The sequence below is a fragment of the Archocentrus centrarchus genome, chromosome 2 (assembly GCF_007364275.1).
Source record: "Archocentrus centrarchus isolate MPI-CPG fArcCen1 chromosome 2, fArcCen1, whole genome shotgun sequence".
In the NCBI taxonomy this organism is placed as follows: Eukaryota; Metazoa; Chordata; class Actinopteri; order Cichliformes; family Cichlidae; genus Archocentrus; species Archocentrus centrarchus.
Window position 1 is genome coordinate 4635166 of NC_044347.1, and position 26808 is coordinate 4661973.

Here is a 26808-nt window from a genome sequence, read left to right on the forward strand (position 1 = left end):
AGCAAAGACGATGAAACGCTCCGAAAGTTTCCAGAAGCTTCACAGGTGGTGGAAGTTTCAGGTGTTTGTGGGGCGGTGAAGTTAGACCGAAGAGAAGAGCACATCAACAGGTGCAGCACTTCCGCCTGCAGTACCGCCCTCTGGATAAAGGGTGCGCTGTTTCCTCCACACGGAGTTAGTTTATTTTTTCATTTATTTTATAAGTTTAGTTAGTTTATTTATTGGTTTATTTATCGGCTCGTTTCAAAGTGGTTACAGAAATAAATGAATGCTTATAAGCAAATACAATACAGGAATATTCACATCAAAACATATAGAAGATGATTCAAATAGAGAACAAGGAAAAGAAATAAAATCCAGCATAACAGGCTAGCAGAAGTAATTATAATTAGTTTTAGAAGTGCAAAGTCCTTTAGGAATTTGTTTATGTATGCACCATATTTTTCCTACACTCATACAATCAAACATGATTTTAAAAGTCACTAAAATACTGCAAAAGTTGTAAAAAAAAAAAATCCTACACGAGGTTACTGTGGTTGTTTTTCAGCTTCACTGTGACAAAGAATTCCTGGGGCTTTGATAAAGTGGTTATCCATTAAAGTCTGGGGGGTTTTTGGGTGGTCTCAGGGGACTTTGACCCTGGTGGAGCTCCAGTAAGACGGCTGCGGCATGGACACCTGAACGTGACACGTTGGACAGCACTGTTTCCTCCACAGCCACTCCTCGATACACTGAGGAGAGAGACAGGAAGTGAGCACCACAGAGCCCCAACATGTAGGAACCACAGGAGTCAAAGAGATGTCTTTGTGATGCTTTGTGTCTTTTTTTCCACTTATAAATGTTAAACTGGACTAAAATATCTTTAACTTCTTGTAACTAAACCTTAAAAAGCTAAACTATCTGTTTTCAATCTGTTTTAGTGACTCTGTCAGTGTGAGTATCTGAGGTCATCTACTTGACTTCCTCTGTGCCATCCATCTCAAACAGAGCCTCCAGTAGGAGCTCTATAACCCTGCTGAGTCTGTGATCCATCTATGGTCACTCCACAGGTTTATTCTGGGGTGTGTTACCTCTCTGTGGAAGGTGTGTGTGCACTCGAGCTCTCTGGTGCCGCCGGTGCCGTTATTTAGGTTGTTGTGACAGATCAGACACACACTGTATGCATCGCTCTGCAGCACACACACACACACACACACACACACACACACACACACACACACACACACACACACACACACACACACACACACACACACGATTAAAGTCACAAAGAGCCTAAACATGTCTTAGTGTTCTCATATAAACATCAAGAAGTGCTTCTACACACCAGTGACATGACGTTGCGTCTCCTGAACTGTCCCCGCCTCTCAGGTGGCACGGCCTCGGGGATTGTGGGTATGAGGGACTGCCTGCGCTCTGAGGTTGGCGTGGTGGCCTCCAGAGGCGAGGGAAGGAGGCGGCGGGAGGAGGAGCGGCGCAGCAAAACCCTCGCTGTGACCGGAGCCTGAGTGGACGAGTGGAGACGAGACAGCTGCATGGCCGACAGAGTGGACTGAAGACAGAGAAGCATCAATCAATCAATCAATCAATCAATCAATTAAAGACACGAGATGGTGAATGCAGACTATTAGAAAGCAAAGTGAAAAGAAAAATGTGATTAAAAAAGACATTATTAACTATACAAACCAAAGGGTGATCATGAGACAGAGGAATGTCAAAGGTTAGCAAAACTTTAACTCATTGCACTCTGTAAATATTTGCCTTCCTTCTTTCTCACAGTTTTAGTTTCTTTGCTTCTAATTTGCTTTTTTGGTAAAAAGTCTTCAGCAAACAAAAACACACATGAGCTCCATCAGTGCCTCTGGGAGTCTACACTTAATACCCAGCTGAAAGGCTGAAGGTTAGAAAACAGCAAACAAGACATTTACTGCCTTCATGGATGATGAAGATCATAAGCTGTGAACACCCTGAAGGCCGAGCTGACTGAAGTCAACTAACAGCTGCTTTTCTCACAGTAACTACAGTTAAACAGGATGTACTCAGATCCATCCAACCATCCATCCATCCATCCAGCCAGCCATCCATCCATCCATCCATCCATCCATCCATCCGTCCGTCCATCCGTCTGTCCGTCCATCCGTTAATCCATCCATCCATCCATCCGTCCATCCATCTGTCCGTCCATCCATCCGTCCGTCCATCCATCCATCCATCCATCCGTCCATCTGTCCATCCATCTGTCCGTCCATCCATCCGTCCATCCATCCGTCCGTCCATCCATCTATCCATCCGTCCATCCGTCTGTCCGTCCATCCGTCAGTCCGTCCATCCATCCATCCATCCATCCATCCATCTATCCATCCGTCCACCCATCCATCAATCCATCCATCTATCCATCCATCCATCCATCCATCCATCTGTCCATCCATCCATCCATCTGTCCATCCATCCATCCATCCATCCATCCATCCATCCATCCATCCATCCATCCATCCATCCATCCCTTCCTCCCCTGGATGGTGCTAAACTTTCTTCATTTTAATGACAATAAGACAGAGGTTATGTTTGTGGTCCTGGTATTGCTGGTGGGTCCTCTCCTGTAGATCTGGGTCCTCTAACAACACACACAGCCTGCTGTCACTCACCTGGGTGTTAAAATGAACAGTGATTTTAATTTAGATAAGCAGATCAGTGCAGTGGTCAAAGCCAGCTTCTTTAAACTTAGACAACTGGCCAAGGTCAGACATATTCTTTCAAAACAGGACTTTGAAATTATAATCCCTGCACTTACTACAATGCGGCTGGATTACTGTAACTCTGTATGTTTGGGAGTTTCCCAGTTATCCCTGTCTCACCTCCAGCTGGTGTGAAACACAGCTGCTCGCCTTTTAACTGCTACACAGAAGAGGGATCATATTTCTCCTGTTTTGGCCTCACTGCACTGGCTCCCTGTTCATTTTAAAATTCTCTTATTTGTTTTTAAGTCATTAAATGGTCTTACCCCCACCCTGCCTCTCTGAGCTCATACATGTGCACTCAGGTCAGCTGATCAGCTGCTCCTGGATGTGCCGAGGACACGACAAAAGGTCAGAGGGGACAGAGCCTTTGCTGTGGCAGCACCTAAGCTGTGGATTTCACCCCCACTGCATGTTAGACAGGCTTCTTCACCCAGCTCTCTTCATTGGCCACAGTCTGAGAGTTTTATTGAGTTTTATGTAACTTATCAATTTATTTATGTTGTATTTTTATTGTCTTCTTAATGTGAAGCACTTTGGTCAGCATCTGCTGTTTTAAAGTGCTTTATAAATAAAGTTGGCTTGGCCAGCCATCTCCTCCAGCACTTCTGAAGAGGCCCCAAGACGATCCCAACCCAGCTAACAGTCTTTCCATCCTGTCCTGGGTCCTCCTCCTGATGGCACATACCTGAAACACAGCATCCAGGAGACACCCTGATCAGATGATCAGATGTGGAGGAATAATGACTGCTCTGAGCGCTCCATCTCCAAGGGAGAGCCCAGGAATCCTTCAGAGAGGAACCTCGCATCTGCAGCTTGTATCCATGATCTGATTCTTCCTGTCATGACCCACAGCTTCAGGTCAAAGGTGCTCAACTTTCTCTTCACTACAACAGACAGTACAGAGTCTGCATCCCTGCAGACGCTGCACCAACACCTGCTCCACATGTCAACAAGACCCTGAGATAAGCTCCTTTACATGAGGCAGCAACTCACTCCCAATCCAGCGTGGGCTCTCCATCCTTTTCTGACTGAGAACCATGGCATCAAATTCAAAACACCAAGACAGCGTCAATGAGAACACTCGGACTGAGGTTTCATAACGGGACTTTGCAAACCAGCATTTGATGGTGGTGGTGGTTATGTCAGTCCTTTATGCCACTGCCAAGATGATAGCATGGGTCATCTGACCTTTAGCTCCATCAGTAACTTCACTGTGATTGCATTATTTTCTGCTTCTGTTGGTCAGTGTCACAGACCAAATGAAAATAAGCCTGTTCTTTTTGTTGTAATGTCATGATGTACCCATGATGAACCATCAGCTGCCAGCTGCCAACTATCAGGCCAGATGCACATTTTCAATCCCAGAGACATATGTTGTTTTCTTCCAGTTATTTTCATCTTGATATGCAAGTGTGTTGTTATTCAGGGTAAATTGCAGAAAAGTTCATGTTGTGTTTATGTTGTGCGATGGAGACAAGTGACATAAAAGGTCCCCATGCCTGCTGGCTGGGACTGAGACTGGTCCAGTTTCAGGTTTTACTGGCAGCAGACTAAGGATTTGTTCAAGCTGGAGGCAAATTAGATTTTAGCGACCTATCTGCTCAAGCTGCTTTGGTAAAGGCCTTAGCATGAATAAATGTGCTACACAGGGAATCCTCCAAGCTACGAAATATCTCTGGACTTGTTCCAGAGATATTCCAGTACAAAGACTTTCCTCCAAAGAACTCTTTATTTGTTCTTCTGTCCAAAGACTGGATCAGATGCCTACACTACCTTTGAGACTGAACAGCTTTATCTCCAAGCTTCTTCTGATTCCCACTGTATCAAAAACTCTTCACCTGCAAAAATTCCCCACATTCATGAGAGTCCGTGGATGAGACATTTGAATGAAAGTGAATCGAGGGCTTTCAATTTGGGTTCAGTGCTCGTTACCTTCCCAATCATCACAAGATGGGAAGCAGGTCATGCAAAAGTTGAAAAGATCAAGAAACCCAGCATTCTTAATGTCCTGTAATTGAAAACTTGTTCTTACCAACGATCTTAGTTACATCTCAATATAAACATAAATGCCGTACCCCACCTTCAACCACACTCTGCTGAACTCTGTGTGTCTGGAGCTGTTTCTGGTTTTCTTACCGGGCATGGCAGTGAAGCTCGGCGGTTAGACCTCACCGGGACCGGAGGCTCCAGGCTGCTTTTGCTTTTAGATCTTCTTCCCTCTGACTCTTCTTCTTCACCCTCTTCCTCTCTGACTTTACTCTGCTGTTCCCCACCCCTGCACTGCTGCATCCAGGAATTAAAGATCCTGGCATCTTCCTCCTCACCATCCTCATCCTCATCCTCGTCCTCCTCATCCTGCTCCTCTTCCTCTGCTGTCTGAGCAAATGGGTCTTCGGGGTCTGAAAATACTTCAGCTTCTTCTCTGTCTGGATCCATTGTGAGCATATGTACATTTATGCTTGTGGCGCAGAAAGATGCAGCAACAACAAACAGCCTGCTTCCTGAAATAACTTTATTCTAAGCCATGAATGCAAAACTGAATGTTGAATCACAGGAGAATAGCTACAAGCACACCTACAGGGTGTGAGTGGGCCATGTTAAAGCTGGCTCAATGAACCTACAGCCAGGTTAGGTTAGATTATAAGCACACATGCCAGCTGACTTACAATAATGCTAAACCTGGTTGACGTTGATCAAAAATCTATTAGTAAAGCAGGTCAAAGCCTAAAATAAAGTATTTAAATGAAGGAACAAAGAAGCTCAGTTCCAGCATGTAGCAGCCAGGTGGACAAAGACGAGGTCGGCAGGAGTCGATGAGCTTCCGAGGAGCGGTCCTGACTGCCGACCTCTCTCCCAGCCCTGCAGATCCATCCAGGAGTCCACACAAAAGTCCGGCCTCCAGCTCTTCCACCGTCACCGCTGCTGGTATTGTTTATTTTCTGTCTTTTGAGCGTCTCTTTGCTCTCTGCGCTGCTCTGACCTGAAGCCTGTTAATCCATTTACTGAAGCCATGGGGGAGAGAGAGCAGGGAGATTACTGGACAGGCTTACAGGATCTGTGTCACTTCACTGCACTCCAGCCTTCATTGATTAACAGTGTAATCAATCTGATAAATCGGGACACCTATATGAGCACTGTGTGTTTAATTTTGGCTTTTGACTGAGCTTTTTTTATCCAACTTAAAAAAAAACCTTCTTAAAAGTATTTAAGATGGAACATTTTCCTCTGCGCCTTTATTATACCAGTAAAATGCCATTAATAATTAAATATTTTTACAAAAGTAATGGAACATGGCTCGTATCAATTAATTACATTTTTAATGAATTTTAAAATTTATTTGAATTGCAAACAGTATAAACTAATCATAAACTTTTTTTAATTACATTTTTTGTTCATTAATACGATTGCTATGACTACAAATACAATAATATTACAATTAATAAAGTGTTGCCACTTGTTTCGAAGCGAACCTACTGAGGAGGTAAAAAGAGGATAAACTCTTCTCTTAAGCACAAATAATGACCGTTAAGCCCCACCTGTCCCACTCACCTGGATCGCGGGCTAAAATAAACCTCACGTTTGCGCACGCGCGCCCCGGACGTGTTCGTTGTGCGTTGTTCCGGTGTGACGGAGGCGGAGCCGCCGCTAGCTGCAGCGTAAACAGTAGTTAGCGGTTAGCCACGGCAGCTAACGTTTTGGAAAAAGTGGACAGACTGTGGGCGAGTTTGCACGCGGAATGGGTACGTGCTGACCCCCCTGTCCTCTGCGCACTCAGCCCGCTGCTCTCTTTAAAAGAACAACCAGGACTTTGCTCCAATTTTTTTAAATTACCGAGCGATAGCCAGCTAGTGCCAACTTGTGCGCGTGCACCCGTGCTAGCCAAAGTCCGTGCAAAAATGTATCATTTTTAAAGTTTTGTTATTATTTCAAACGTTTGATTTTTCACGATCGCCCCCTAACAACTGCTAATGAGTCTGTTGTAGCTGCACTTTAATTCGGCGTATTTGTAACTTATCGGGCGTGAATTATTTTAATAAAAAAATCCCACAAATCACTGACAAACTGTGCAGATTTTCACTGTTACGATAGTCTTAAAGATATTTTAACTGTTTAATTAGCATCGCTGTGGCTCTCCTGTAATGCACTCATTAATGTAATGTAAACAGTGCATTCACAATAAAAGAATAAGCACTCATTCACCAACACACCGATCTCTGATTGACAGTTAGCGGCCACCAATGGGACTAAAGCTGAACATGGCGCTTGAAAATGTAAACAAGGATATATTCTTTTTTTAAAAATATGCCGATTAAAGGACTATATTGTATTTATTTACGTGTTTTTAGTGCAGTCTTATTAAATGTTTTTAAGTCGGTCATGAGCAATGACTGTTAAATTGTGAACATTTTAAACGGAGTTTGGTGGCTCCTTTTCTCAGCCAAACAAAGTTACATTTTTCTAACTTCTCTGGTTTGATCTGAAGAACTTTTACTTGCCAAAGTACTTTCGCTTTGTTTGTTTACTGGAAACAGTTTGTTTTTATTTACTGTGACCACTGACATTATGATTAAGGTGTGGCCATATTGACACACCTTAATGAGCTGGGTGTAAAACATCACTGTTTTACTTGTGCTCACAAGCTGAAGTTTATTACACTGTTAGTTTTGATCGTCATCCTACTTATGTAACCAACACCTGCAGTTGCATTAAGTAATAATAACGGCAGAGTCCTGGTTCATGTGTGCAGCAGCCCTGACACTGAGTCAGGTAACAGGAAATCATGATACTTCCTGCTCTGACATGTCGACCTGTCCTCTTCTGTAGCCTCCCCTCTTCCCCTTTCCTCCCTGCGCCTCCTCGTTCCACCTCTCCGCCTGCTGACGGCGGCGATGTGGCAGGTTGCTAGGCACCAAAGCGTGAAGCATTATTGGATGCTGGAGGACTTTGTTTCTCTCATGACCGAGGCCGTCCCGCAACTGCTGACGGACAGGCAGAGGAGCCTGCTGCTGCTGGCTCTGAGGGCAAAGGTGGGTGATCTGGGGAGGGAGAGAGCGGTAAATTTGTCAATTTAGTTTCCAAAGAACTGACTAAGCCAGTTCCCAGAAGTCTTTACCAGGATGGATGTTCAGAAACTAGACTTGGAACGAGTAGAAGGACCTGGGCATGTGCCGCTGAAATGTTCCTCTTGTGCTAGAGAGTCCCTAGCCTGTAGCAGGAATCCAAAAAGTCTCCAAATTACTCCAAAAGTTATAGGAACTATGAAAAAGTTCATGCTGTCCAGAAGTATCTAATAAGTACTTGTGGATTTCCTCGGGCTTCTACTTTGGATCATAATAGCTTCATATGGATGTGAACCCCCGTGGAGTTCCCCAGGGTTCTGTTCTCAGTCCATTTGAGTTTCAGTTGTTTCACAGTTATCAGTAAATATTAAAAGCTAAACAGCAGCAGCTTTAAACAAAATCCAGTGTATTATGATTCCTTGTTAACATGGAAGTGACATGTCTGTGTCTTTCTCCTTTTCTCTTTAGGTTACCCTTTCAGACCCCAGATCAGCTGCCCTCCGTGCCCATCCGGACAGGATCGGCTCTGAGGCAACGGTGAGACCAGAGGCCTGGTTCAGACTACGATGATTTTTGTCTTTGCTGTGTTTCCAGATGGTTTCAGTAAAGACATGAATGTGAAAAACTTGTCTTTATGAGAAAAGCAAAGGAAACGCAGGTTACTGTGAGGCTCCAGAGGTTCAGCCTGTTAAATGTTTGAATAGCACCAGACAAAAAAACAACAGCTTTAAATTCCACCTCATGTAACACCAAAAACAGTGAATCAGTAAAGTGAAGCATTTGAACATTTCTTCTTTAAATGCTTTGCTAGTCTGTCCACATTATCTTGATCATCCATATCTCGTCCATGATCCTGAAACTTGAAATCTGTGCATACAAAACTGTAAGCTATATTCATTCATTTATGTATTCATTTATTATTATTCATGCTGTTACCTATGTTGTTGTTCACCAGTATCATTAGACCTTATGCTGCCTGTCCCACTTGCATTACTATAAGAAAAATTAGGCTGCACCCACAGAGCTTTATTTTAGGACAGACTTTTAATGTTTTTTTTTCTAGAATCACTATAATGGAGGAATAATCCTCAGAAGATACTGTAGCTACAAAAATAATGATTAAAACTAGAATCAGTAATGGTAAAAAGCTTCAATAAAATGAAAGCTTGTGTTTGTTTTGTGTTTCCTCAGCAGCTGGATGAAGAGGTAAACAGATGCTGCTCAGCTCTGGTGACGCTCACTGACAAACTGACTCAGAGTCCAGACGACGCTCGGCGCCTCCTACAGGTCAGAACTGCCACCTTGGATCAGCAGCTTCACACAAAGCTTCATTATTCCGTCATCCATCTCTCTCTGTGTTTGTCTTCCAGGAGGTATTCGACCAGAGGTTCAACTCCGCCCTCCAGTCCCTCATATCTGACTTCCTGTCCAGGATTGAGCAGCTCTTCCCCATCCCTGACTTCAAACAGGTGCTCAGAGGAACTTTGGACAGTCGGTCCAGCGTTTGTTTTGTATTTGTTTTGTATTTATGTACTCATCCATTCATGAAAGTTTGAGTAATATCTCTCTCTGTCAGGCTGCCTCCTGGCTTGATGCTGCCCCCTCTGGCCTGGAGGACTGTCTGCAGGAGGCAGACAAGGATGATTTGAGGGAGCTGCTGACCAATCAGAGCTGTTTACAGGGACAGGCATTGACAGCAGGTAATAAACCACCAAACCCGAAACAATCAGCCTCAGTTTTGATGATCTTTAATGATTTCTTTGTTTCCTTAGTGGGCTGTGACACTGAGAAGACCCTCCTGTCTGTCTGGTCCCACCCCCTCTTCACTAAACTGACCAATCCCAACCCTCCTCCTTCTGACACAGAGGTCCAATCAGATGCGCTCCCAGAGGTGAGTAGTCCCTTGCAGCTGGATGTGGAGCTGGTGAAGGTGGAGGTTGTGGTGATGACAGAGGATGAACAGGAGGAGGTCGAGGAGACTGTGATTGGGTTAGAGGCATCCAATGAGAGCTCAGCAGTGGTCAGCGACGAATGCTCAGTCACACCTGTGGAGGTGGAGAGGTGAGACCTTTCTTTTACGCCCTGTGTCCTCCAGAACCCACCGAGCTTTAAAAATGACCGCCTTGTTCCTTCAGGTTGAGGGACTCATTTGGAAACATGGCCAACCAATCAGAAGACACAGGTAACAAACACACACACAAACACACACACTCACACTCACAGAGGAACAAGCTCATTGAAGCTTTCTGTCTTTCTTCTCCATCGACCAATCAGATCTCTCCTGCTCGGAGGTCGCAGCAAATGCTCTGTACAGCATTTCCCATAATTCCCAGCGTGTGGCTCACAAGTGTCCTCAGTGTGGCAAATGCTTCATCTACCGCTCACAGGTGAGTGTGTCTGTTTGTGGTGACATTTTTGAACAGTAATAAAAGATCTTAAAAAGATAAATAAATATAACCACACAAACAGTTAGCTACAAAAACAACAGTTGTCATATATATATATATATATATATATATATATATATCATTTAAAGTTGGAAATAGTTTTAAAAAATAGAAAAAGTTTTCTAAATAAATTGAAAAAAATAAGAGACTTGTTAAAAACAAAAAACTTTTGAACTACAAGTAAACAGAAGTTACAGGTCAGTCTGACTACAGTAGGATTGTAGTAGTATATGTGTAGTAGTATATGAGGTAGTATTTATATTGTCCACATTACAGTTTGTGCTAATTTGAGCACCTTTTTTCCTGAAGGATGCGCCTAAACATTAGAATGATGTAATGTAAACACAGAGCTGCCTCAGTCTGGGGTTAAAGGGGTCGCAGTCAGGATCCAGTTTCAGCTGATCCTAAATCAGCAGAAAGACTTTGCTCCCTTTGATCTCTGTGGCCTGACTGTCTGCAGGTGATCCGACACCTGCGCTCCAACAAGTTGTGCGGCTCGGCGTTAACGACGTCCGCGCTCGGACAGCCTCAGCCCGGCAGTGGAGACAAAGAGCCCCACCTTCCTCAGAGCAGCCCCCCGCAGCCCCGCCCCGTCAGGTCCCAGTCCTGCTTCCAGTGCAGCGCCGTGTTCAGGACCAAAGCCGAGCTGCTGTCGCACCAGCGCACGCACCGGGCGCGCCCGGTCTACCACTGCGGCCAGTGCGACAAAGAGTTCCACCACCTGTCCAGCCTGACCAATCACAAGCAGACCCACCTGGACAAGGGAGGCTTCACCTGCAGCCGGTGTGACAAGGTGTTCGAGTCGGCCAAGGAGAGGGACACCCATCGGCTGCAACACCGGCTGCCCGACCTCACCTGCACCGTGTGCGACCAGACGTTCGGCTCGCAGACGCAGCTGCTGCGACACCTGCAGACCCACTCGGTGGAGGGGGCCGAGCCCTGCTACAACTGCCGCTTCTGTGACCAGACCTTCTCAGGTAACCTGTGCAGGTAGACCACTGAGACAGACTAACTCTGTGAACAGCAAGCGGTTTCTGTGGATGAGGGGGGGGGCTTGCACCTTCATGGATTTAAAAGCACAGCTGTGTGTGTCTGTGTGTGCATCAAACAGCCTCTGAGTGCTGCTGTTTACATGACGCTCAGACGACTCTGACTCAGCCCTTTGAGAAGTCTGGTTCTTGGAAACGGGATGATGGTGGAGCAAAACAGGCCTGTTTTAGAGCTGTCAGTCTAAAACAGTTTAGGGATGGCAAAGACTGTTGCTTTAATTATAGCCTCTTTTATAAATCCACCATGACGGCAGAAAATTGATGGAAATCCAACATTATCTGATAAAATATGTGCTGACTCATGTCTGCTGTGAATAACTGCAGCTCAGTCTCCACCATCATCATCTGAGAAGTTATTTTCCAAGAAATATATCCTCCATCCCGTTAACCCTCAAACGGCCAAATATTTTAGCGCCTAAAACGTCTGAGTACTATACTTTTATAATGGAACACCTTTATTAATGGTTGTACAGGTTTGGAGCCACATGACCACAAACTCACCTGCAATTTTGGACGTGTGACCCCTGCTAACCACTCTTAAAGACGTGTACGTCTCTGCGCCGAAAACCTCCTTTTGATTGTCTGCAAACATCGCCAGCTTCTCTGAGCTGAAGTGAAATGACTAAAAAAGTGCGACGCATTCAGAAACTGGAAACATTTGCCTTCAAAGTAAAGTAAGTGTTGGCTGCAGCGTTGAGTCGCCCCTTTTACTCTGAAGGCAAACCTCCGTTTCGCTCCCACACGCTGGTTTCTGAGTGTTTGCACACAGCAGTGTCTGCTGTGCAGTCTGCAGGTACTCACAGCAATAACGGGGGGGGCAGCCAATGATTTATATGTAAACAGCCTGTGAGGACAGTGTCAGGAGGTTGTATCAGAGTCAGTGCGGTGGACGACTCTCACCTTTATTATGCCTTTAGAGCTGCCTTCATTTTTCATGGCACAGATTCAACAAGTTGCTGGAAACGTTCCTCAGAGATTATTATTATTGACATGATAACATCACGCAGTTGCTGCAGATCGGTCAGCTACACATCCACGGGTGCTCTGCTGGATACTTTCTCTTTTTCAGGCCGTTCTCTGTGAACCAGAGAGATGGTTGTGTCAGCAGTTTCTGAAATATGATGCCACAAAGTGGCTTAATTCACTCATCTGCTCCATTCTGATGCTTAGTTTGAACTTCAGCAGGTCCTCTGGACCACGACTCCATCCCTAAATGCATGGAGAAGCTGCCGTGTGATTGGCTGATTACATATTTGTGCTAAAGAGCAGATGAACGGGGTACCTAATGAAGTCATACAGCTGGTGACTCTAATTCATTTCCAGTGAAGTCGTCATAATCAGGCTGTTTTTCATCCTTTGTCACCTCCGTCCTTCTGTTTGGCTTGCAGAGGTGGAAGAGTTCAGATATTTTTTTCTGCAACATCAGTGAGAACTGTTGGTGTGAAATCTTTAATTCTGGAACCAATTAGAATCAAATCAAAGTTTATAATGGGTAAAAAAGGCCTTACAATTCATACAACTTTCCAGTAAAATCTATGAAAAGCGGTTTCATGGTAGGAAACATTTTCACAGTAAAAGATATCCCAACATCACGTAGACTGGGAACCTGTCACGATGCGTTCAGGTGCTCAGCAGGCGGTGTGGAGGTTAATGCCTGTTGAAATGTGTGTGTCTCCAGGTGTGACCCAGCTTCGCATCCACCAGCGCACACACACCTTCCGCTCGTACCAGTGCGACCTGTGCAGCAAGACGTACGGCTCGCTCACCGGCCTGCACTCCCACCGGGCGAGCCACACCGCCGAGAGCCGCTTCCTGTGCCCGCAGTGCGGCAAGCGCTTCAAAACCCGCGACGGCCTGGAGGGCCACCTGAGGACACACACCGGGGAGCGGCCCTACCGCTGCCCCTACTGCCCCAAAGACTTCACCGCGCTCGCTGGCCTCAACGTGCACGTGCGGCGGCACACCGGGGAGCGGCCGTACGTCTGCACGGTGTGCGGTAAGGGCTGGCCGTCCGGAGGCGACCTGCAGAAACACATGAGGACGCACACGGGCGAGCGTCCCTACATCTGCCAGGACTGCGGGAAGGCCTTCTCCATTTCCTGTCACCTGACCGAACACCGGAGGATACACACAGGTAAGACAGGAAGCTCGTCACATGACCGCGTTACGTAAAGACATCCTGTAACCTGCAGCTGGACATGGACTGAATTTTAGTTCTGGGAAACGTGAGCTTCAAAATGAAATGTTAATTAATAATTTCCAGATTTTGAACCCGACCGTCTGTTTTCCAGGAGAGAAGCCGTTCTCGTGTCCAGACTGTGGGAAGTGTTTACGGAGGAAGTTTGACCTGAAGAAACACATGTTGTCCCACAGCAACATCCGTCCCTACGCCTGCACCTTCTGCACCAAGAGCTACACCCGCAAAACTCACCTGAACAGACACCTGCTGACACACAGGACTACCGACGGCGAGGCGGCGGCGGCAGTGGAGGCGGCCGAGGAGGCCTGAGGACGTCAGAGGAATCAGAACTGTGCCGCGTGCGCTTGTACGTTTTTGTTCCTGCAGCGAGTCGATCGATCGCCGACTCGCTGACGCGTCCGAGTCGACCTGTGGCGATGCAGTTTGACGAGGGAGCGGATACTCAACATCGAGCTGATTTACAGCTGACAGTGACGAGGAAGCCGCTGCAAAATCAGCTGATCGAGTCTGATCAATAATTAAAATAAAAAATGTATTTAAAATATTTATGAATATTAAATTCCTTATTTGATATATTTAATTTAATATTTAATATTTTACTGACGTGTTCTGTTTGATGTGCATTTTTTCGGTTTACAGAAAAATTAAATATTTAAATATATGAAAAATATAAACAAAACAAACAGTAAAATGTCAGTAAAATATTAATTAAATAATAAATACAAATTAAATATTTATGTTCACGTTTACTTAAAAATTTTGTATGATATTAGTAGTAAAAAATAATTGTTAATTTTTTTGTAATACAATAAAATTATTTTTATAATTAATTTTTACCAAACTAATAAAATAAGAATTATCAGAGACTTAGGGAATTAATTTTGTTACAGCAGTTGAAACAATAATGAATATTAAATAACAATAATTAATATTTATTTTTAATATTTTTGTGAATAAAAGTATACTAGAAATATTCTCCTAAATCTCGACCAAGTTAACAGATATCATTAAAATATTAATAAATAATAAATTCATAAAATGAATGAGAACAAATGTTTAAAAATAGATTAAATGTTTGGAAAACAAACAGTTTTCAACACTGCAGGTAAAAAATTAATTGATTCAACCTCTGTTGAAAATTAATAAAGTGATTTTTTTTTCAGGTCTATCAGATCTTAATCAGTTTTCCTTCATTTCTCTCATTTTTAATTAAATTTCACTCAGTTCTGCTGGTCAAAAACACAGATTTTTAATCATGTTTTCTAAACTAAGTAATTGTCAGTATTTGCTGCTCAGAAAGAAATCTAAAGGCTCCCGCTGACGGCTGCATCGCCACATGGCGGCCGCGGTCCTGGTCGATCAGCCTGGAGCAGGTCCAGGGTCTTTCCCTTTGGTTGCTGGTGGTAGTAATTATAATGAATCACTCTTTTGTACAGTAAGTGGTTTTTACTACATCACTGAAAGTGTTAACAATAATGGGAGCACAACACACCTTTTTTTTCTGTTTTTGGTGATTCTTCTGTGAAAAGATGGTAAACTGTGTTCTTTATGGTGATCTTACACGTGACCCGGTGACCCCTGCTGACCCTGACGTTGTCTGTGACTCTGACTCGAGCACATTAATGTTTACTCTGGTGTGTAACAAAGTGTTTGATGAATTTGTGTCACTGGCTACGTTTACATGCACAAAGATGCTCCAGCTTTTGTCGGTGAACTCAAAAAACCACCACACTACAAAGCTCTCTGCACAGCCAATGGCAGTGAATGCTGCAGTGATGTCACAGTATCAACCAGCCAAAAGGTTTGCAGCTCTCTGAACTCGGCCTGGAAAAGTTCAGAGTTGGTTGGTTGTGCGTGCGAGCGAGCGAAATCCATTTTGGATTATGTTAACTTTAAACCAGGAATTAGTTGGATGCATTAACAAAGACTTCCTGATAGTTAACACAGACCAATCAGTGCCAAGTCTAAACTGCTGTCAGTGTCTCTGAACAACTCTGTGACAGGGTGGTGACCTGTACAGGTGTACCCTGCCTCTCGCCCTATGACAGCTGGGATAGGCTCCATGGATGGATGGATGGAATAAGGCTCCACCTTGTGGCACTTTTCAGGAATTTACTCACCTAAGATAAATTCTAAAGGAGAGAGGTGACTGAATTAGCAAAATAAAACAACAAACATCACCACTTCCTCCCAAAAAACTAGTGCAGATGGTCAGTCTCCGAGGCAGGAATATAAACACACATAAAACACTATTTGTGAGTCTAAATAACAGAGCAACAATTGGCTGCATTCCCATTGAGTCCCTCATCCCATTGATGGATTCTAACTCCCATCATCTTGGACTGCAGCTTCCAATGGAAGTTCTTGAGGAGCTCCTCCACCTCCTTAAGGTTGTGGTCAGAGTGGCTCTCCAGCTCACAGATGCTCTCCAGAGAAGATCAAGATTAATCGTCACTAGCTGCAGTCCAAGATGTTGGAGTTTTATCTGTCCAACTGCAGACTCCAGACACCTGAATAGCACAGAAGGCCTGAGAAAGATGGCAAAGACCGGAACTACTAGCTAACAGCAGCTGAACCTTCAGAATAAGAGTGAGGGGATTTGATTACATCGTTGTCTCGAGCAGGTAAAAATGAACCCAAAATACCCCTGAGTGGCCAACATGAATGAAGGCTGTGTGGGGAAAAGCTGGGTGCTGGGGCAGATGTATTTATCCAGTCATCCAGCTGTTGATGTCCTGATTTTAACCTTCAGGTGACTGTTTGTGTCTATGTGCTGTTGTGATGTTGTTATTCATAAAATTCCTACCACAAGTGTATCAATCGACCTCACCTACAGGTTTTTGTACTTTCTTAATCAGCTCGCTGGTGTGGTGAGTGTAATGGGAAGTTGTGTTGGGTCATTTACGTGTTATTTTTCATAACAATGTGGACGTGGATTTGGTTGTAATTTCCCCACCTTGTATGACTGCTGTAACTATAATAATTTAAAATGAACCCTGGCTTACAGATCTAGAGCGTAGAGGAGTCGGTGTAACTGAAACCATTATGAAAACAGTTCAGAGTTTCTGTCACACATGAAGGAAATGATCCAGGGTTGAAAAGCTGTTGGGTGGTCGGTTCACAGCCACTAACCTCTGGAAAAAGCCCCAAAGGAGACACAAGTCCTTAGAGCTCCTGGGATCAAGTTGGTGTTTTGCTCAGTTAACAGACTCATTGCCTTAACTACAGTGTACGTGGACCTGTTCTACCTACAGAGAGTTTGGAGTCAACGCAGAGACCCATTCTGAACTGGATAAATCCTGCCCAACTTAAAAAATATCGGCATATCCTATATGTATTATGTCTTTGTATGGAAGCTTGTTTCCGCCAATGAAAAAAAAGCCAGTTAGGTATCTCAGAATTCCGAGTTAACTCTGCCAATCAGGAAGCTCCGTGGAGGACGTCATTCCCTTGTTACACGGAAGCAGATGGCGCAGACGCACATTCAAAATCAGGTAATGACAGCATCAGTGTGCAGCAAACTTGAACAACCTGGCACCTGGTTCTTCAGCTTTGGATGCCTTCTGCCGAATGAAAGGATCCATGTGATCATGTCGAGCTTTGGACAGCTGCTGCCCTCTGTTTCCTGATTGGCAGTGCTAACCTGAAAGTTAAGTCAAAATTTTGAGATAGCTAACTCAAAATTTCAAGTTATGGATGGCAGTTTTTATTATTTTTTTTAGCGGGAGAAAGAAGCTTCCATATCTTTGGGATAGATCCTGATTTGGATGTGCTGTTTGTCAGAACACGTGGACTATGAGTCTGTGCCTGTAAATGTAGTGACTGACGTGTTCTTAAATGTAAAGATGGCTGTTTTCTTTTTGCCGTCTGAACATGAACTTTAACCTCCTGCTGCCGGTTCGATTTTCTACCTGAGTTCATATAAAGCTGTTCTGATGGGACTTTCTCCGACTCCTGTTACTGCAGGTCAGACCGAGGCTTGAATGAGAACAGAGGCGAAGGTATGATGCGTTGACAATCTTTATTAGCATCATGTTGCTTGACAGGGGAGAACAGGAAGTGATGGATGTCTGTGTGCTCGTGTCTACTCGTCATTACTTCCTCCCGCCTTGTCGATAACTTTCCTCATCCACCTGGTCATCCTGAATAGGTGAGTGTAGAAGCCGTACTTTCCGTCACGGTCGCAGCCCTCGCCCCACGACACGATGCCGATCTGATACCAGCGGTTCTCTGCCGGGTACTGTGCAGGAAGACGGTTTCATAATAAGACTCACTGTTTGCAAAAGTAGATATTTTACTTTCTTTTTTAAATACTATTGGAGAGTTAATCTGTAGGTTACTCTTCTTTCAGTAAGACACTCACCTTCATCACAAACGGTCCACCACTGTCTCCCTCACAGGCGTCTCCACGTTGAGTATCTTCTGGGTTATAACCTGAAACACAGAGGCTGTATTTACAGGGGAACTGTGACCAGCAAGGGGAACTGCAATGAACGGCGTTTTGGTGCTGGAGAAAAAGTCAGTACAGCCGGGGTTCAAGTGGCTGAACCATCCTTTCAACCAGCTAAAAATAAAAACATGCATTTGGTTTCTGAACAAATACGGAAACATCTTTTACCAGCACAGAACATGTTGTCTGTGATCTTGACTGAAGTGGAACTGCGGCAGATGTTCTGGTCCACTATTGGTAGGTGGATTTGCTGGAGGACTGCTGGCAAATTTCTCACTGAGGGGTTCCAGCTTTCCTTCAGGTTCCCCCACCCGGTAACTCGGCCCTTAAAGCCTTCGGACATCAGACTGCCGGGAAAAATATCAGTCAGCTACATCGCAAAGGTTCATCACCATCCGCACAATAAAACTCACTTAAAGGGACTCAAATGATTGAAAGGCAGTGACCTACACAGGCAGGCTTTGCATTACTCAAGATTCTCAGGTTGCCAGTCTATCACAGGGTTAACGCAGAGACACCGACAACCATTCACGCCTACGGGCAATTTAGTATCACCAATTAAGCTAATCGCACTAACTGCACGTTTTTGGACTGTGGGAAGAAACCGGAATTGCCGACAACATGCAAACATCCACACAGCCCGATGATGGATTCAAACCAAGGACCTTCTTGCTTGTGTGGCAGTGGTGCTAACCACCATGCTGCGTATGCTGTGTTTAGTTCAGCTTTATTTATATAGTACCAATCCACAACAGTCATCTTAATGCACTTTAAATAGTAAGGTAAAGACCTTTCTCTGGATGTGGTAGCTCCTCGCCTGGTCTTTGAGCAAACTTAAACTCACACTCTATGGAGAGATGATTTTGGATTTACAGTCTGTGTAGGTGAGGGTTGCATTGTTAGTGGCAAATCGAGAGATCTGCCAGTTTTAGGCTAATTTATAGTGGTGATGGTGATTTAACTCCTTCACTTTGGGCAGCAACTTATTCAGTCCCAGAAACCCATGGTGAGAAAACCGTGATCTTTGAGCAAAATGCAGGTTTTTCCTTTGGTTTATGTGGGAAATCCAATTACAGCGTTTGAGCTGAACTAGTTTACTTGTATTTTCTGAGGTTTTGACATCAAAAAGGGGGCATCAGCACCCCTGTGGGCTTGGGATCAGATCAATTTTAATGTGTGGATAAGTGTCAAAATCCCATCATGTGTGACAGTTACGCAATCACTGGATGAATTTTTCATTTTTCATTCACCTTTTCTGACCAACACCACGAGTTTGCTAATGAGAGACCAACGCTGTTCGCATGTTTAAATATTGGGCCTTTTATCCTATTTTTTATGCCTTTTGTCATTGGACTTGTTTTGACAGCAGGTCATAAATGTTGCGTCTGTCTTACAATGCGGCGACCGTCTTGCTGGGCAGGCAGACGGGGTGGATCTCATCGGTGAATATGACTGGCTTTCTCATGTGCAGCAGGGCGATGTCACGGTTCAGGTTTGTCTTCCAGTCGTACTTAGGGTGGACGATGATTTCATCAAGTGCCACGATCTTCTCAATGCCGCGTTCAAACCTGGAAAAATGATGTAAATCATGTTGACAGGGCTGCAGAACATGAACAGAACAGTAATGCAGGCAGGCCTTGTTACTTGGCTCTGTTGTATTTTCCCAGGCGGACCAGTATATCATCGATGGTGAAGTTTTTGTTCCAGGGTGGGTACAGGATACAGTGAGCTGCGGTGAGGATCCACTGATCACTGATCAGACTGGCTCCACACAGTAACTCCTGTGGGCTACGCTTGTACAGCATCACCTGCCTGCAAACAATGAAATGCCTTATTTTGTTAGAACACTTCATTTATTTATTTCTGAGTGGCAGAATTCCTCTTACAGCCTTTCCACACATTTTTTAAGATTAACTTATTTTAGTGAGATTTCTGAGGTGTTTGCAGATCTTGTCAAGTTTTACAAGCCTATTCATGTGTTATACTCATTCAGTTTTACTGCCCAGACTGAGGCCCGTAGTTCTGCTGGATCTACACTGTTTCAGAGCTGGTGCTGCTCCAGCTGTTGTTGTTGTATATGGACGAGCTTAAGAACCAGTGAACCAAATCAAGTCCACAGTGGAGTTTGATGTGGACCGTGGAGATGATGTCACTTCATGGACCAAAGTGTGACCAACAGAGACGTCAATTTGAGTGGGACTGAGAAATGTGGAGGGATTGGACTGAAGGTTGTGCAAACAGCATGAACTCCTCACTGTGGAATGTGTCCATATTACTTCTCAGTTATTATTATTGAATATTATAGAACTGAATTGAACACACCGTTTGAATTCCTCCATCAGTTGATCCAGAGGTCACCAAGTGACAATGGCTGTGGTGAATGGCTGTGGATAATAACTGGATGACCTTGACCATTCACCGTATCATTTCCTGGACAGGCAGCAGCTGTTTCAGCTCCACTGGAGCTTCAGAAAGTCTTTCCTGTCTCCTACTCCCATGTATTTGTTAGAATCTACTTATTAAGCTCTTAATCATAGATATATTTTGATTATTGAAATTGTGAGCTTGTCACATTTTTTGGTTTTCTTTTTACCTCAGCTCTTACATTTATATATTTTCACCTTTCTGAGCCATTTTGTTCTCTGCATTTTAGTCAGTTAGCTTGTTTTTCATATTCTGTAACACAGTCGTTAGTATCTCATATCTTTGTTCTGTTTAAACACACACTTTTGCCAATCATCCTTAAAGTCATAATGCTTATATAGTGTTGTTACCATGGAGCCGAGGCCACTTCAGCATCGATACCCCCAACGACACGACTCCCTCTGTAGGACTCCAAAAGCTCTCCCTCCTTTGCATCCTGTTTGTTCTTCTTTTCAAACAGGGGGCGCTGTCCACAATCTACAACACAACCAGTTAGTAAAAAAGGTCAGAAAGACAATTAAACACACTGACTTCAGTTATCATCAGGCTAGTTGGAGCTCCTGCTTCTTGACTAGTTCTCTCTCTGCTGTTTTGGGCACGGTGTGGTCACCTGATGCTTGCTGTCACAGCCCATTAAGTGCACTCACCATCCTCTCCTTGTCCAAAGGTGCGAGGAGTGAAAAGGTTTTTTCTGGGCTGACCTAAGACAGAGCGCTCCCTGCCTTCGGTCACAGTTGTTTGCTCAGGCCCAAACAGTGGATCGTCTGCAAGACACAGGTGGGCAGTTGTCAAGGTAAAGGGCAGGTCAACAGGAGCATTTGTTTAATAGTGCATTGTAGGATTGTACTTTACCACACAGTTGCAGTGGACAGTAGTCAACTGTTATATTTCCATCAACCCTGACGTAGCACCAGGGGCCCTCATAGTCACCGTCAGGATTTCGGCACTTGTTGCTCTGCAGCTGAACATCAGGGTTGAACTCCTTGTCCTGGCTGAGGGCTCTTACCTCTGGTAATGACCACAGCAGACAGGTGTGGCCTCCCAGGGTAACGCTTAGGTCCCCAACATAATCTATACCATAATTTGCTATGCACTCTACAGGTCTGTCTGGTTTTGTGGCCACAGTGGGTGGAACAAAGACCTCACCTTGGAAAAAAGATAGAACATTAAGCTCTTTGATCACAGTGAATGGATCAGCTGATAGAACATGAGGCTCAAACTGCAGAGAAACCTTATACCAGACTGTATATGAGCCTAAGAAATGCAGCCATTAAACACTCTGAGAGGCAAGAAGAGCTCAGCAGTGATACAGCAACCAGAGACTGGAATGTCCAAGGAATTCAGTGACTTGTGAGGAACTCGTTTTCCAACATTATCGGCGCGACAGTGTCAGCTAGCTGAAATTGTTGCAAGAATATGAATTATGCGTCCATCTGTGGCTGTAGCAGATACTTACCACATTTTGGAACTCTGCAGGGCTCTTTCTGGACAGATGGGTCTTTGGTGAAACACCAGGGTCCTGATGAGTTGTTGTTGGGGTTTCTGCAGAAATTCTCCTTCAAGATGCTGTCTGGCTCCAAAGCATTGTACTCTCTGCAGACACACAGGTAAACAGGAAAACAGGTGAAGTGAGGAGAAGACAGGAAATAGCGTGTTTTATTAAAAAAAGCTGGAGCAGCAGTTTGCTTGAGTTTGAGAGCCAGATGTTTCCTGTTTGATGTGCCTGGTTTCATAAAGTTCCAGATGTTTAAAGTGGACAAAGGGTTTGGACTGCAGGTAGGCCAGTTTAGCACCCGGACACTTTCACTACAGAGCCCTGTTTCTGGAAAACAAGCACAATGTGGTTCAGTAATCCAGACATCTCTCAGGAAGGTCTTTCTTATTGAAGACCTTCCTGAGAGCTGTTGTCTGGATTACTGAATTTTTTTAAACACCTGAAATATGTATGAAGACCAACATATTGGCCATCATATTGTAACAGCATGGAGTGTTCACTTTGGGTTGAGAATGAGCTGCTGCCCCATGGTGGAGCACTTTTGGTGTCTTGGCGTCTTGTTCACAAGTGCGGGGGGAGGACTGGCAGATGGATGTATTGGCGTCTGCAGGGATGTGAACACTGTACCGATCTGTTGCTGTGAAGGCAGAGCTGGATGTGAAAACGGGAAAGGGAAGTCTGAACCCGTGACCCAGACCCAGATAAACGGCAGAAGTTGGGCCAAGTTCACTGGTAACGTTCACTGTTCATTATTGTGTAGTTAGTTGTGTTACGGATTCTTTTGTTCTTCGTTAGTTTACTTCATTGTTTACTGAGTTATGACTTGGGTGGTTAATCATTTGTGTTTTATTAGTTAATGTGGTAGGGAGTTACACTTTGATAATATCAATAAATTAATTGTCAGGTGTGTGTTTCTTCTTCTGATTAGGTAATTAGCTGTTTAGTGAGTTATGAGTGAGGTAATTAAATAGTTTGTTGCATTACTTTGGTTATTCATGGCCTGGTTTTAGAGGTGGTTTAGGCCATTTTTGGACTACAGTTCCTGTTTTTATGTAGCAGATTGATCAGTCACCTAAAGATGGGATGTGGAAAGCTGTGCTTCCAGTGCTGACACATTCTGCCGGATTGTGTGATGCTGATGTCTCCTGCGTAGTTCACTCCCTGAAGATAAATACACTGACCTGAGGACACACACACACTCAGTCAGTGTTAATGTACACAACAACAACTGCTTTATATTAGGTTTATTGATATTTACCGTTTACACATTGTCTGACAAGCTCAATATTCTTTGCCGTTCTTGTCATCTGAGTTCCTTTACAGTCTGCAGAACAAACGGACAAACAGCAGTGAGATGTTTGTGTGCTCACTTTGTGGGTTGTTCTGGACTTTGTTCATGTTTGCAGTGCAGAACAGCTGAAAAAACTCTATTGCACAAATAACATTAAAAATTAAACACAGATTATATTAATTCAACTGCACAAAGTTGAAGCAAATCAAAAATAAATGTAACTAAATTAAACAATATAAAATTCAACCAAACCAGTGGAATGCACTGAAACTCACAACAAAAATCCTTGTCAACTAATACAATAATATACTTGTGTTCAGAATTAAGCAAAGTAAATTGGACTAACAGCCATCCATCCACCCAGTTGATGCTATTAAACACCTGCAGGAGAAGAAACGGCTCAAGCAACAGAAAACATGATGGAAATGAGAGATTTCAATTCATTTTGTGCATTAATAAGAAGAAAGTCACAGTTTTCTCATCTGTTATGTTTGCAACTCTTCATATACATGGTCATCAGCATTAATTCACGTGGACTTTGACAGTAATCATAAAAAAATAATAAAAAGACAACAAATGTTTGGAACAATAAATAAAGCAAGTTAAGAGATGGACCACAAACATACAAAATCATGATCCTTTCATAATAAAACTCTTTGCTCAGCCTTTTTTGGGGAGTGGGGGGTTTGATTTATCAGTCAGTTGATGCCTCAAAGTTAACATATATTTTAAAAATTCCTTAATGTGAGAATTTGCTGCTTTTCTTTGGAGTATACTGAATGGCTCAGGGAATGTAATTTTGAAGATGTGACAAATGTGTTCACAGTATAGACAAAAAAGGACTCACCCAGGTAATTGGCCCAGAATTTCTCCTGCAGGGAACACAGGTTATTGTGCGGTTAGGCTTCAAACTGATCTCAGTACTGTTAAACTACTGACAGCAGTGAAGACATACTGTTTTAACTGGCTGCTCGAACACCTCCCGGGCTTCTTCGTGGTCGCAGATTTCCTCGATGCACTCTCGCTCCAGGTTCCCTGATGTGAAGCAACATCTGCATTAATGCTCTGTGATCATGGAGCCATCATAAGATACAAACACACACAGAGCCCCAGCAAAACGTTTTGCGGTCGTGTTTCTTCAGAGTTGAGTGTTGTCTCTGCTTTGGCCCTCTTTGGTTTCTTCTCAGCTTTTTGATTGACATTCAAAAATAAATGTTAACTGTCAGTTTGAGCTCACCTGCCCACCTCCAGGTAACACATACTGCAGTGCAGTAAGTGGTTATCAGTAAAAAAATAAAGGAAAAGGAGCCTTTTCACTACAAAAACATTTATTTTAATGAAGCATTTTGACTAAAAGCTTTTTGACTTGTTCAATTCAGTAGACGCAGCTTCATAATAAAGGTCAACAGCTCAAATCGTGGCTGCTGTAACCACAGCTGGAGGAGAAAACTCGCTATCCATGGGTGGGGGCGTGTTACCTGGTTTCATCTCCTCAAGCAGTTGATAGGCTCGTCTGTTTCGGACCAAAACCTGCGACGCGACCTGGCTGCTGAGAAAAACTGCAACAAGAAGGAAAATCAGCTTAAACTTTTCAGCAGCACCGACACACAACCTCCAGTTTGATCGGCTCGTTATAACCCTCAGAAAACAAGAGTCTCTTTCAGTTTGAGAGTAGATTCATTTCATGGGGACACTGATGTACTGAGTCAGTGTTCGGAGCGCTGATGTGTTCTATCATTATTATTATCAGTAGTGACAACAGAGCCAAAAACAAACTAAAATCAGGGCATCTTAGTCACACTCGTGTATTAAAACAAGTTCAAAGGTCACACAGAAGTCATGAAAGATTAACAGTGAATGTGTACAATCCCTCAGCTTGGGATGTAAATATATATAAATAACAGAATTAAAAATAATAATAATTAAATGCAGATCTCATAAATTCATATTTTAATCACAGCAGAAAACATCAAATGTGAAAAAATCTGAGAAAAATGGAGCCAGTTTGAATTTGATGGCACCGTCTCAAAAAAGTTGTGAAAGGGTAACAAAAGGCTGGAATAGTACAGGTACTAAAAACAGTTGGAGGAACATTTTGCCTCTAATTAGGGTAACTGGCAACAGGTCAGTAATATGACTGGGTATAAAAAAAAGAGCACCTTGGAGAGGTGGAGCTTCTCAAAAGTAAAGGTGGGCAGAAGTTCACAAATCTGCCATAAAAAGTATCTACAAATTGAACAATTTCAGAATAATATTCCTGAGACTTTGAATATTTCATTATCTGCAGAGCATAATATCAACACAAGATTCAGAGGATCTGGAGAAATCAGCGTGTCCAAAGGACACGGCTGAAAATCAATAATCTTTGGGGCGCAGGCAGCGCTGCAGTAAAGCATGAAATCAGTGCGTGGGCTCAGGAATATCACCACGAATCACTGCCTGCGTGCACAGATCCAGGTTAAAGCTCGTGATGCAGAGAGGAAGCCACACGTGAACATCAGCCGTCTTCTCTGAACCAAAACGCCTTAAAACTAAACGGAGCCACAGAGGAAAACTGCTCTGTGCTCAGATCAAAATTTCAATTCCTTTTTGGAGCAAAGGATATCTGGAAAGACACCATCACAAGCTCCCACACACACAGTTTCTTTTTCAGGGAAGGCCTTGCATTTTTCAGCTTAACAGTGTTAAACCACACGTATGACAGCAGCGTGGCTTCATAGACGAGTTGGGGGGGAAAACATTTGGTGGCCTTGGATGTCAAAACTCTGTCAGGACTAAAGGTTAAGTTTAGAAAAACCATTTATGGACTGTTTCTGGCACAGATTCATGCTGATCAGACTTTAAAAAAACAAAAAGTACTGCACTGAAAATATATCTTAAGTAAAGGTCACTACTTCAGATACTTGTGAACTTATTTTTATACATTCTATTCAGTCTACTGAGTAATGGTAGTACTTAATAATAACGAGAAGTGTTACCTTCTAATGAACTTTCTTTGTAAAAAACTTAAAACAGCATAAATTCAAACCGAACTATTGATCTAGATTACCCATATTACTCTTTTTATACACTACAAATACCCTGATATTGTACATGTAGTACCTTTAATACCACTCATTAACACAGTTCACAGATTAAAGAAGAACGGTGTTCAGTACCAGCGTTTGCCAGACAGCCGTGCAGGAGGAACAGCAGCAGAACAGCAGCTGATTTTAATGTTGGTTCCTTCATGATCCAGACCTCCGAGCAGAACCTCAGAACCAGACCCAGCAGTCCTCAGTGTGTCCTTCTGTGTGTGTGTCTGTCTCTGTTCTTTCTCTGGAGGGGGGGCGGGGGTTATTGACCAAAGGGTCAAAGTATGAGCCGGACTGATGAGTCGATCATGTTTAAAGCTACATGTTTACTCCAGTCCTGCTGTGAGTTACTGCTGCACGTTAATACAACATTCCTGCAACAATACAGTGAATATTATTTATTAATGATCAGCTGTTTACAATGTTTTTTTTAGCTATTCTTTGGTATATAAAACATATGAACATACAACTCACAATTTTGGAGGACATCAAATTCCTAAAGAATCTTAAAATGTCTTTGGAAAATCTCTTAGATTGGGGCAACTGCAGGATTTGATGTGGCTTAAAATGATTAAATGGT

The 26808-nt window shown here is 43.6% G+C and overlaps 3 protein-coding genes across 4 annotated transcripts; 1 reads left to right on the forward strand and 2 right to left on the reverse strand.

Moving 5' to 3' along the window:
* Nucleotides 1–209: 209 nt before the first annotated feature.
* LOC115796727 (E3 ubiquitin-protein ligase CIP8) lies at nucleotides 210–6489 on the reverse strand. The gene is made up of 5 exons (XM_030753113.1): nucleotides 6288–6489; nucleotides 4875–5740; nucleotides 1328–1552; nucleotides 1071–1169; nucleotides 210–731 (listed from the first exon to the last, which is right to left on the reverse strand). Exons 2-5 carry the CDS (start codon nucleotides 5181–5183, stop codon nucleotides 624–626), a joined length of 741 nt encoding a protein of 246 aa, XP_030608973.1. The 5' UTR covers nucleotides 5184–5740; nucleotides 6288–6489; the 3' UTR covers nucleotides 210–623.
* On the forward strand, nucleotides 6335–16310 carry LOC115796420 (zinc finger protein 271-like). 2 transcript variants are annotated; one of them, XM_030752827.1, is made up of 12 exons: nucleotides 6335–6478; nucleotides 7563–7765; nucleotides 8267–8335; nucleotides 8990–9085; nucleotides 9169–9267; nucleotides 9375–9498; nucleotides 9571–9859; nucleotides 9934–9980; nucleotides 10073–10185; nucleotides 10706–11222; nucleotides 12973–13428; nucleotides 13586–16310. In XM_030752827.1, the coding sequence occupies exons 1-12, from the start codon at nucleotides 6475–6477 to the stop codon at nucleotides 13801–13803; spliced, it is 2235 nt and encodes a 744-aa protein (XP_030608687.1). In that variant the 5' UTR covers nucleotides 6335–6474; the 3' UTR covers nucleotides 13804–16310. The 2 variants fall into 2 exon arrangements, with proteins under 2 accessions (XP_030608687.1, XP_030608694.1); XM_030752834.1 differs by having other exon boundaries at nucleotides 8993–9085.
* A 1186-nt stretch (nucleotides 16311–17496) lies between these two features.
* On the reverse strand, nucleotides 17497–26473 carry f2 (coagulation factor II (thrombin)). The gene is made up of 15 exons (XM_030752858.1): nucleotides 26313–26473; nucleotides 24633–24713; nucleotides 24110–24189; nucleotides 24002–24026; nucleotides 23122–23187; nucleotides 22936–23044; nucleotides 21825–21961; nucleotides 21221–21514; nucleotides 21016–21132; nucleotides 20719–20845; nucleotides 19589–19756; nucleotides 19339–19512; nucleotides 18113–18291; nucleotides 17858–17928; nucleotides 17497–17734 (listed from the first exon to the last, which is right to left on the reverse strand). Exons 1-15 carry the CDS (start codon nucleotides 26383–26385, stop codon nucleotides 17579–17581), a joined length of 1857 nt encoding a protein of 618 aa, XP_030608718.1. The 5' UTR covers nucleotides 26386–26473; the 3' UTR covers nucleotides 17497–17578.
* Nucleotides 26474–26808: the final 335 nt, after the last annotated feature.

What these genes read in the sequence shown, in the direction of transcription:
- LOC115796727 (XM_030753113.1), bottom strand. Translation starts at nt 5,183, where the DNA reads ATGCTCACAATGGATCCAGACAGAGAAGAAGCTGAAGTATTTTCAGAC. An exon ending in GACGCAACGTCATGTCACTG is followed by an intron (nt 1,170 to 1,327) that starts GTGTGTAGAAGC and finishes TGTGTGCTGCAG; the next exon opens with AGCGATGCATACAGTGTGTG. An exon ending in CACACACCTTCCACAGAGAG is followed by an intron (nt 732 to 1,070) that starts GTAACACACCCC and finishes CTCTCTCCTCAG; the next exon opens with TGTATCGAGGAGTGGCTGTG.
- f2 (XM_030752858.1), bottom strand. Translation starts at nt 26,385, where the DNA reads ATGAAGGAACCAACATTAAAATCAGCTGCTGTTCTGCTGCTGTTCCTC. An exon ending in TGTCAGACAATGTGTAAACG is followed by an intron (nt 23,045 to 23,121) that starts GTAAATATCAAT and finishes GTGTGTCCTCAG; the next exon opens with GTCAGTGTATTTATCTTCAG. An exon ending in CTGCAGAGTTCCAAAATGTG is followed by an intron (nt 21,515 to 21,824) that starts GTAAGTATCTGC and finishes CTTTTTTCCAAG; the next exon opens with GTGAGGTCTTTGTTCCACCC.
- LOC115796420 (XM_030752827.1), top strand. An exon ending in ACACCTGTGGAGGTGGAGAG is followed by an intron (nt 9,860 to 9,933) that starts GTGAGACCTTTC and finishes TTGTTCCTTCAG; the next exon opens with GTTGAGGGACTCATTTGGAA. An exon ending in ACACCGGAGGATACACACAG is followed by an intron (nt 13,429 to 13,585) that starts GTAAGACAGGAA and finishes TCTGTTTTCCAG; the next exon opens with GAGAGAAGCCGTTCTCGTGT.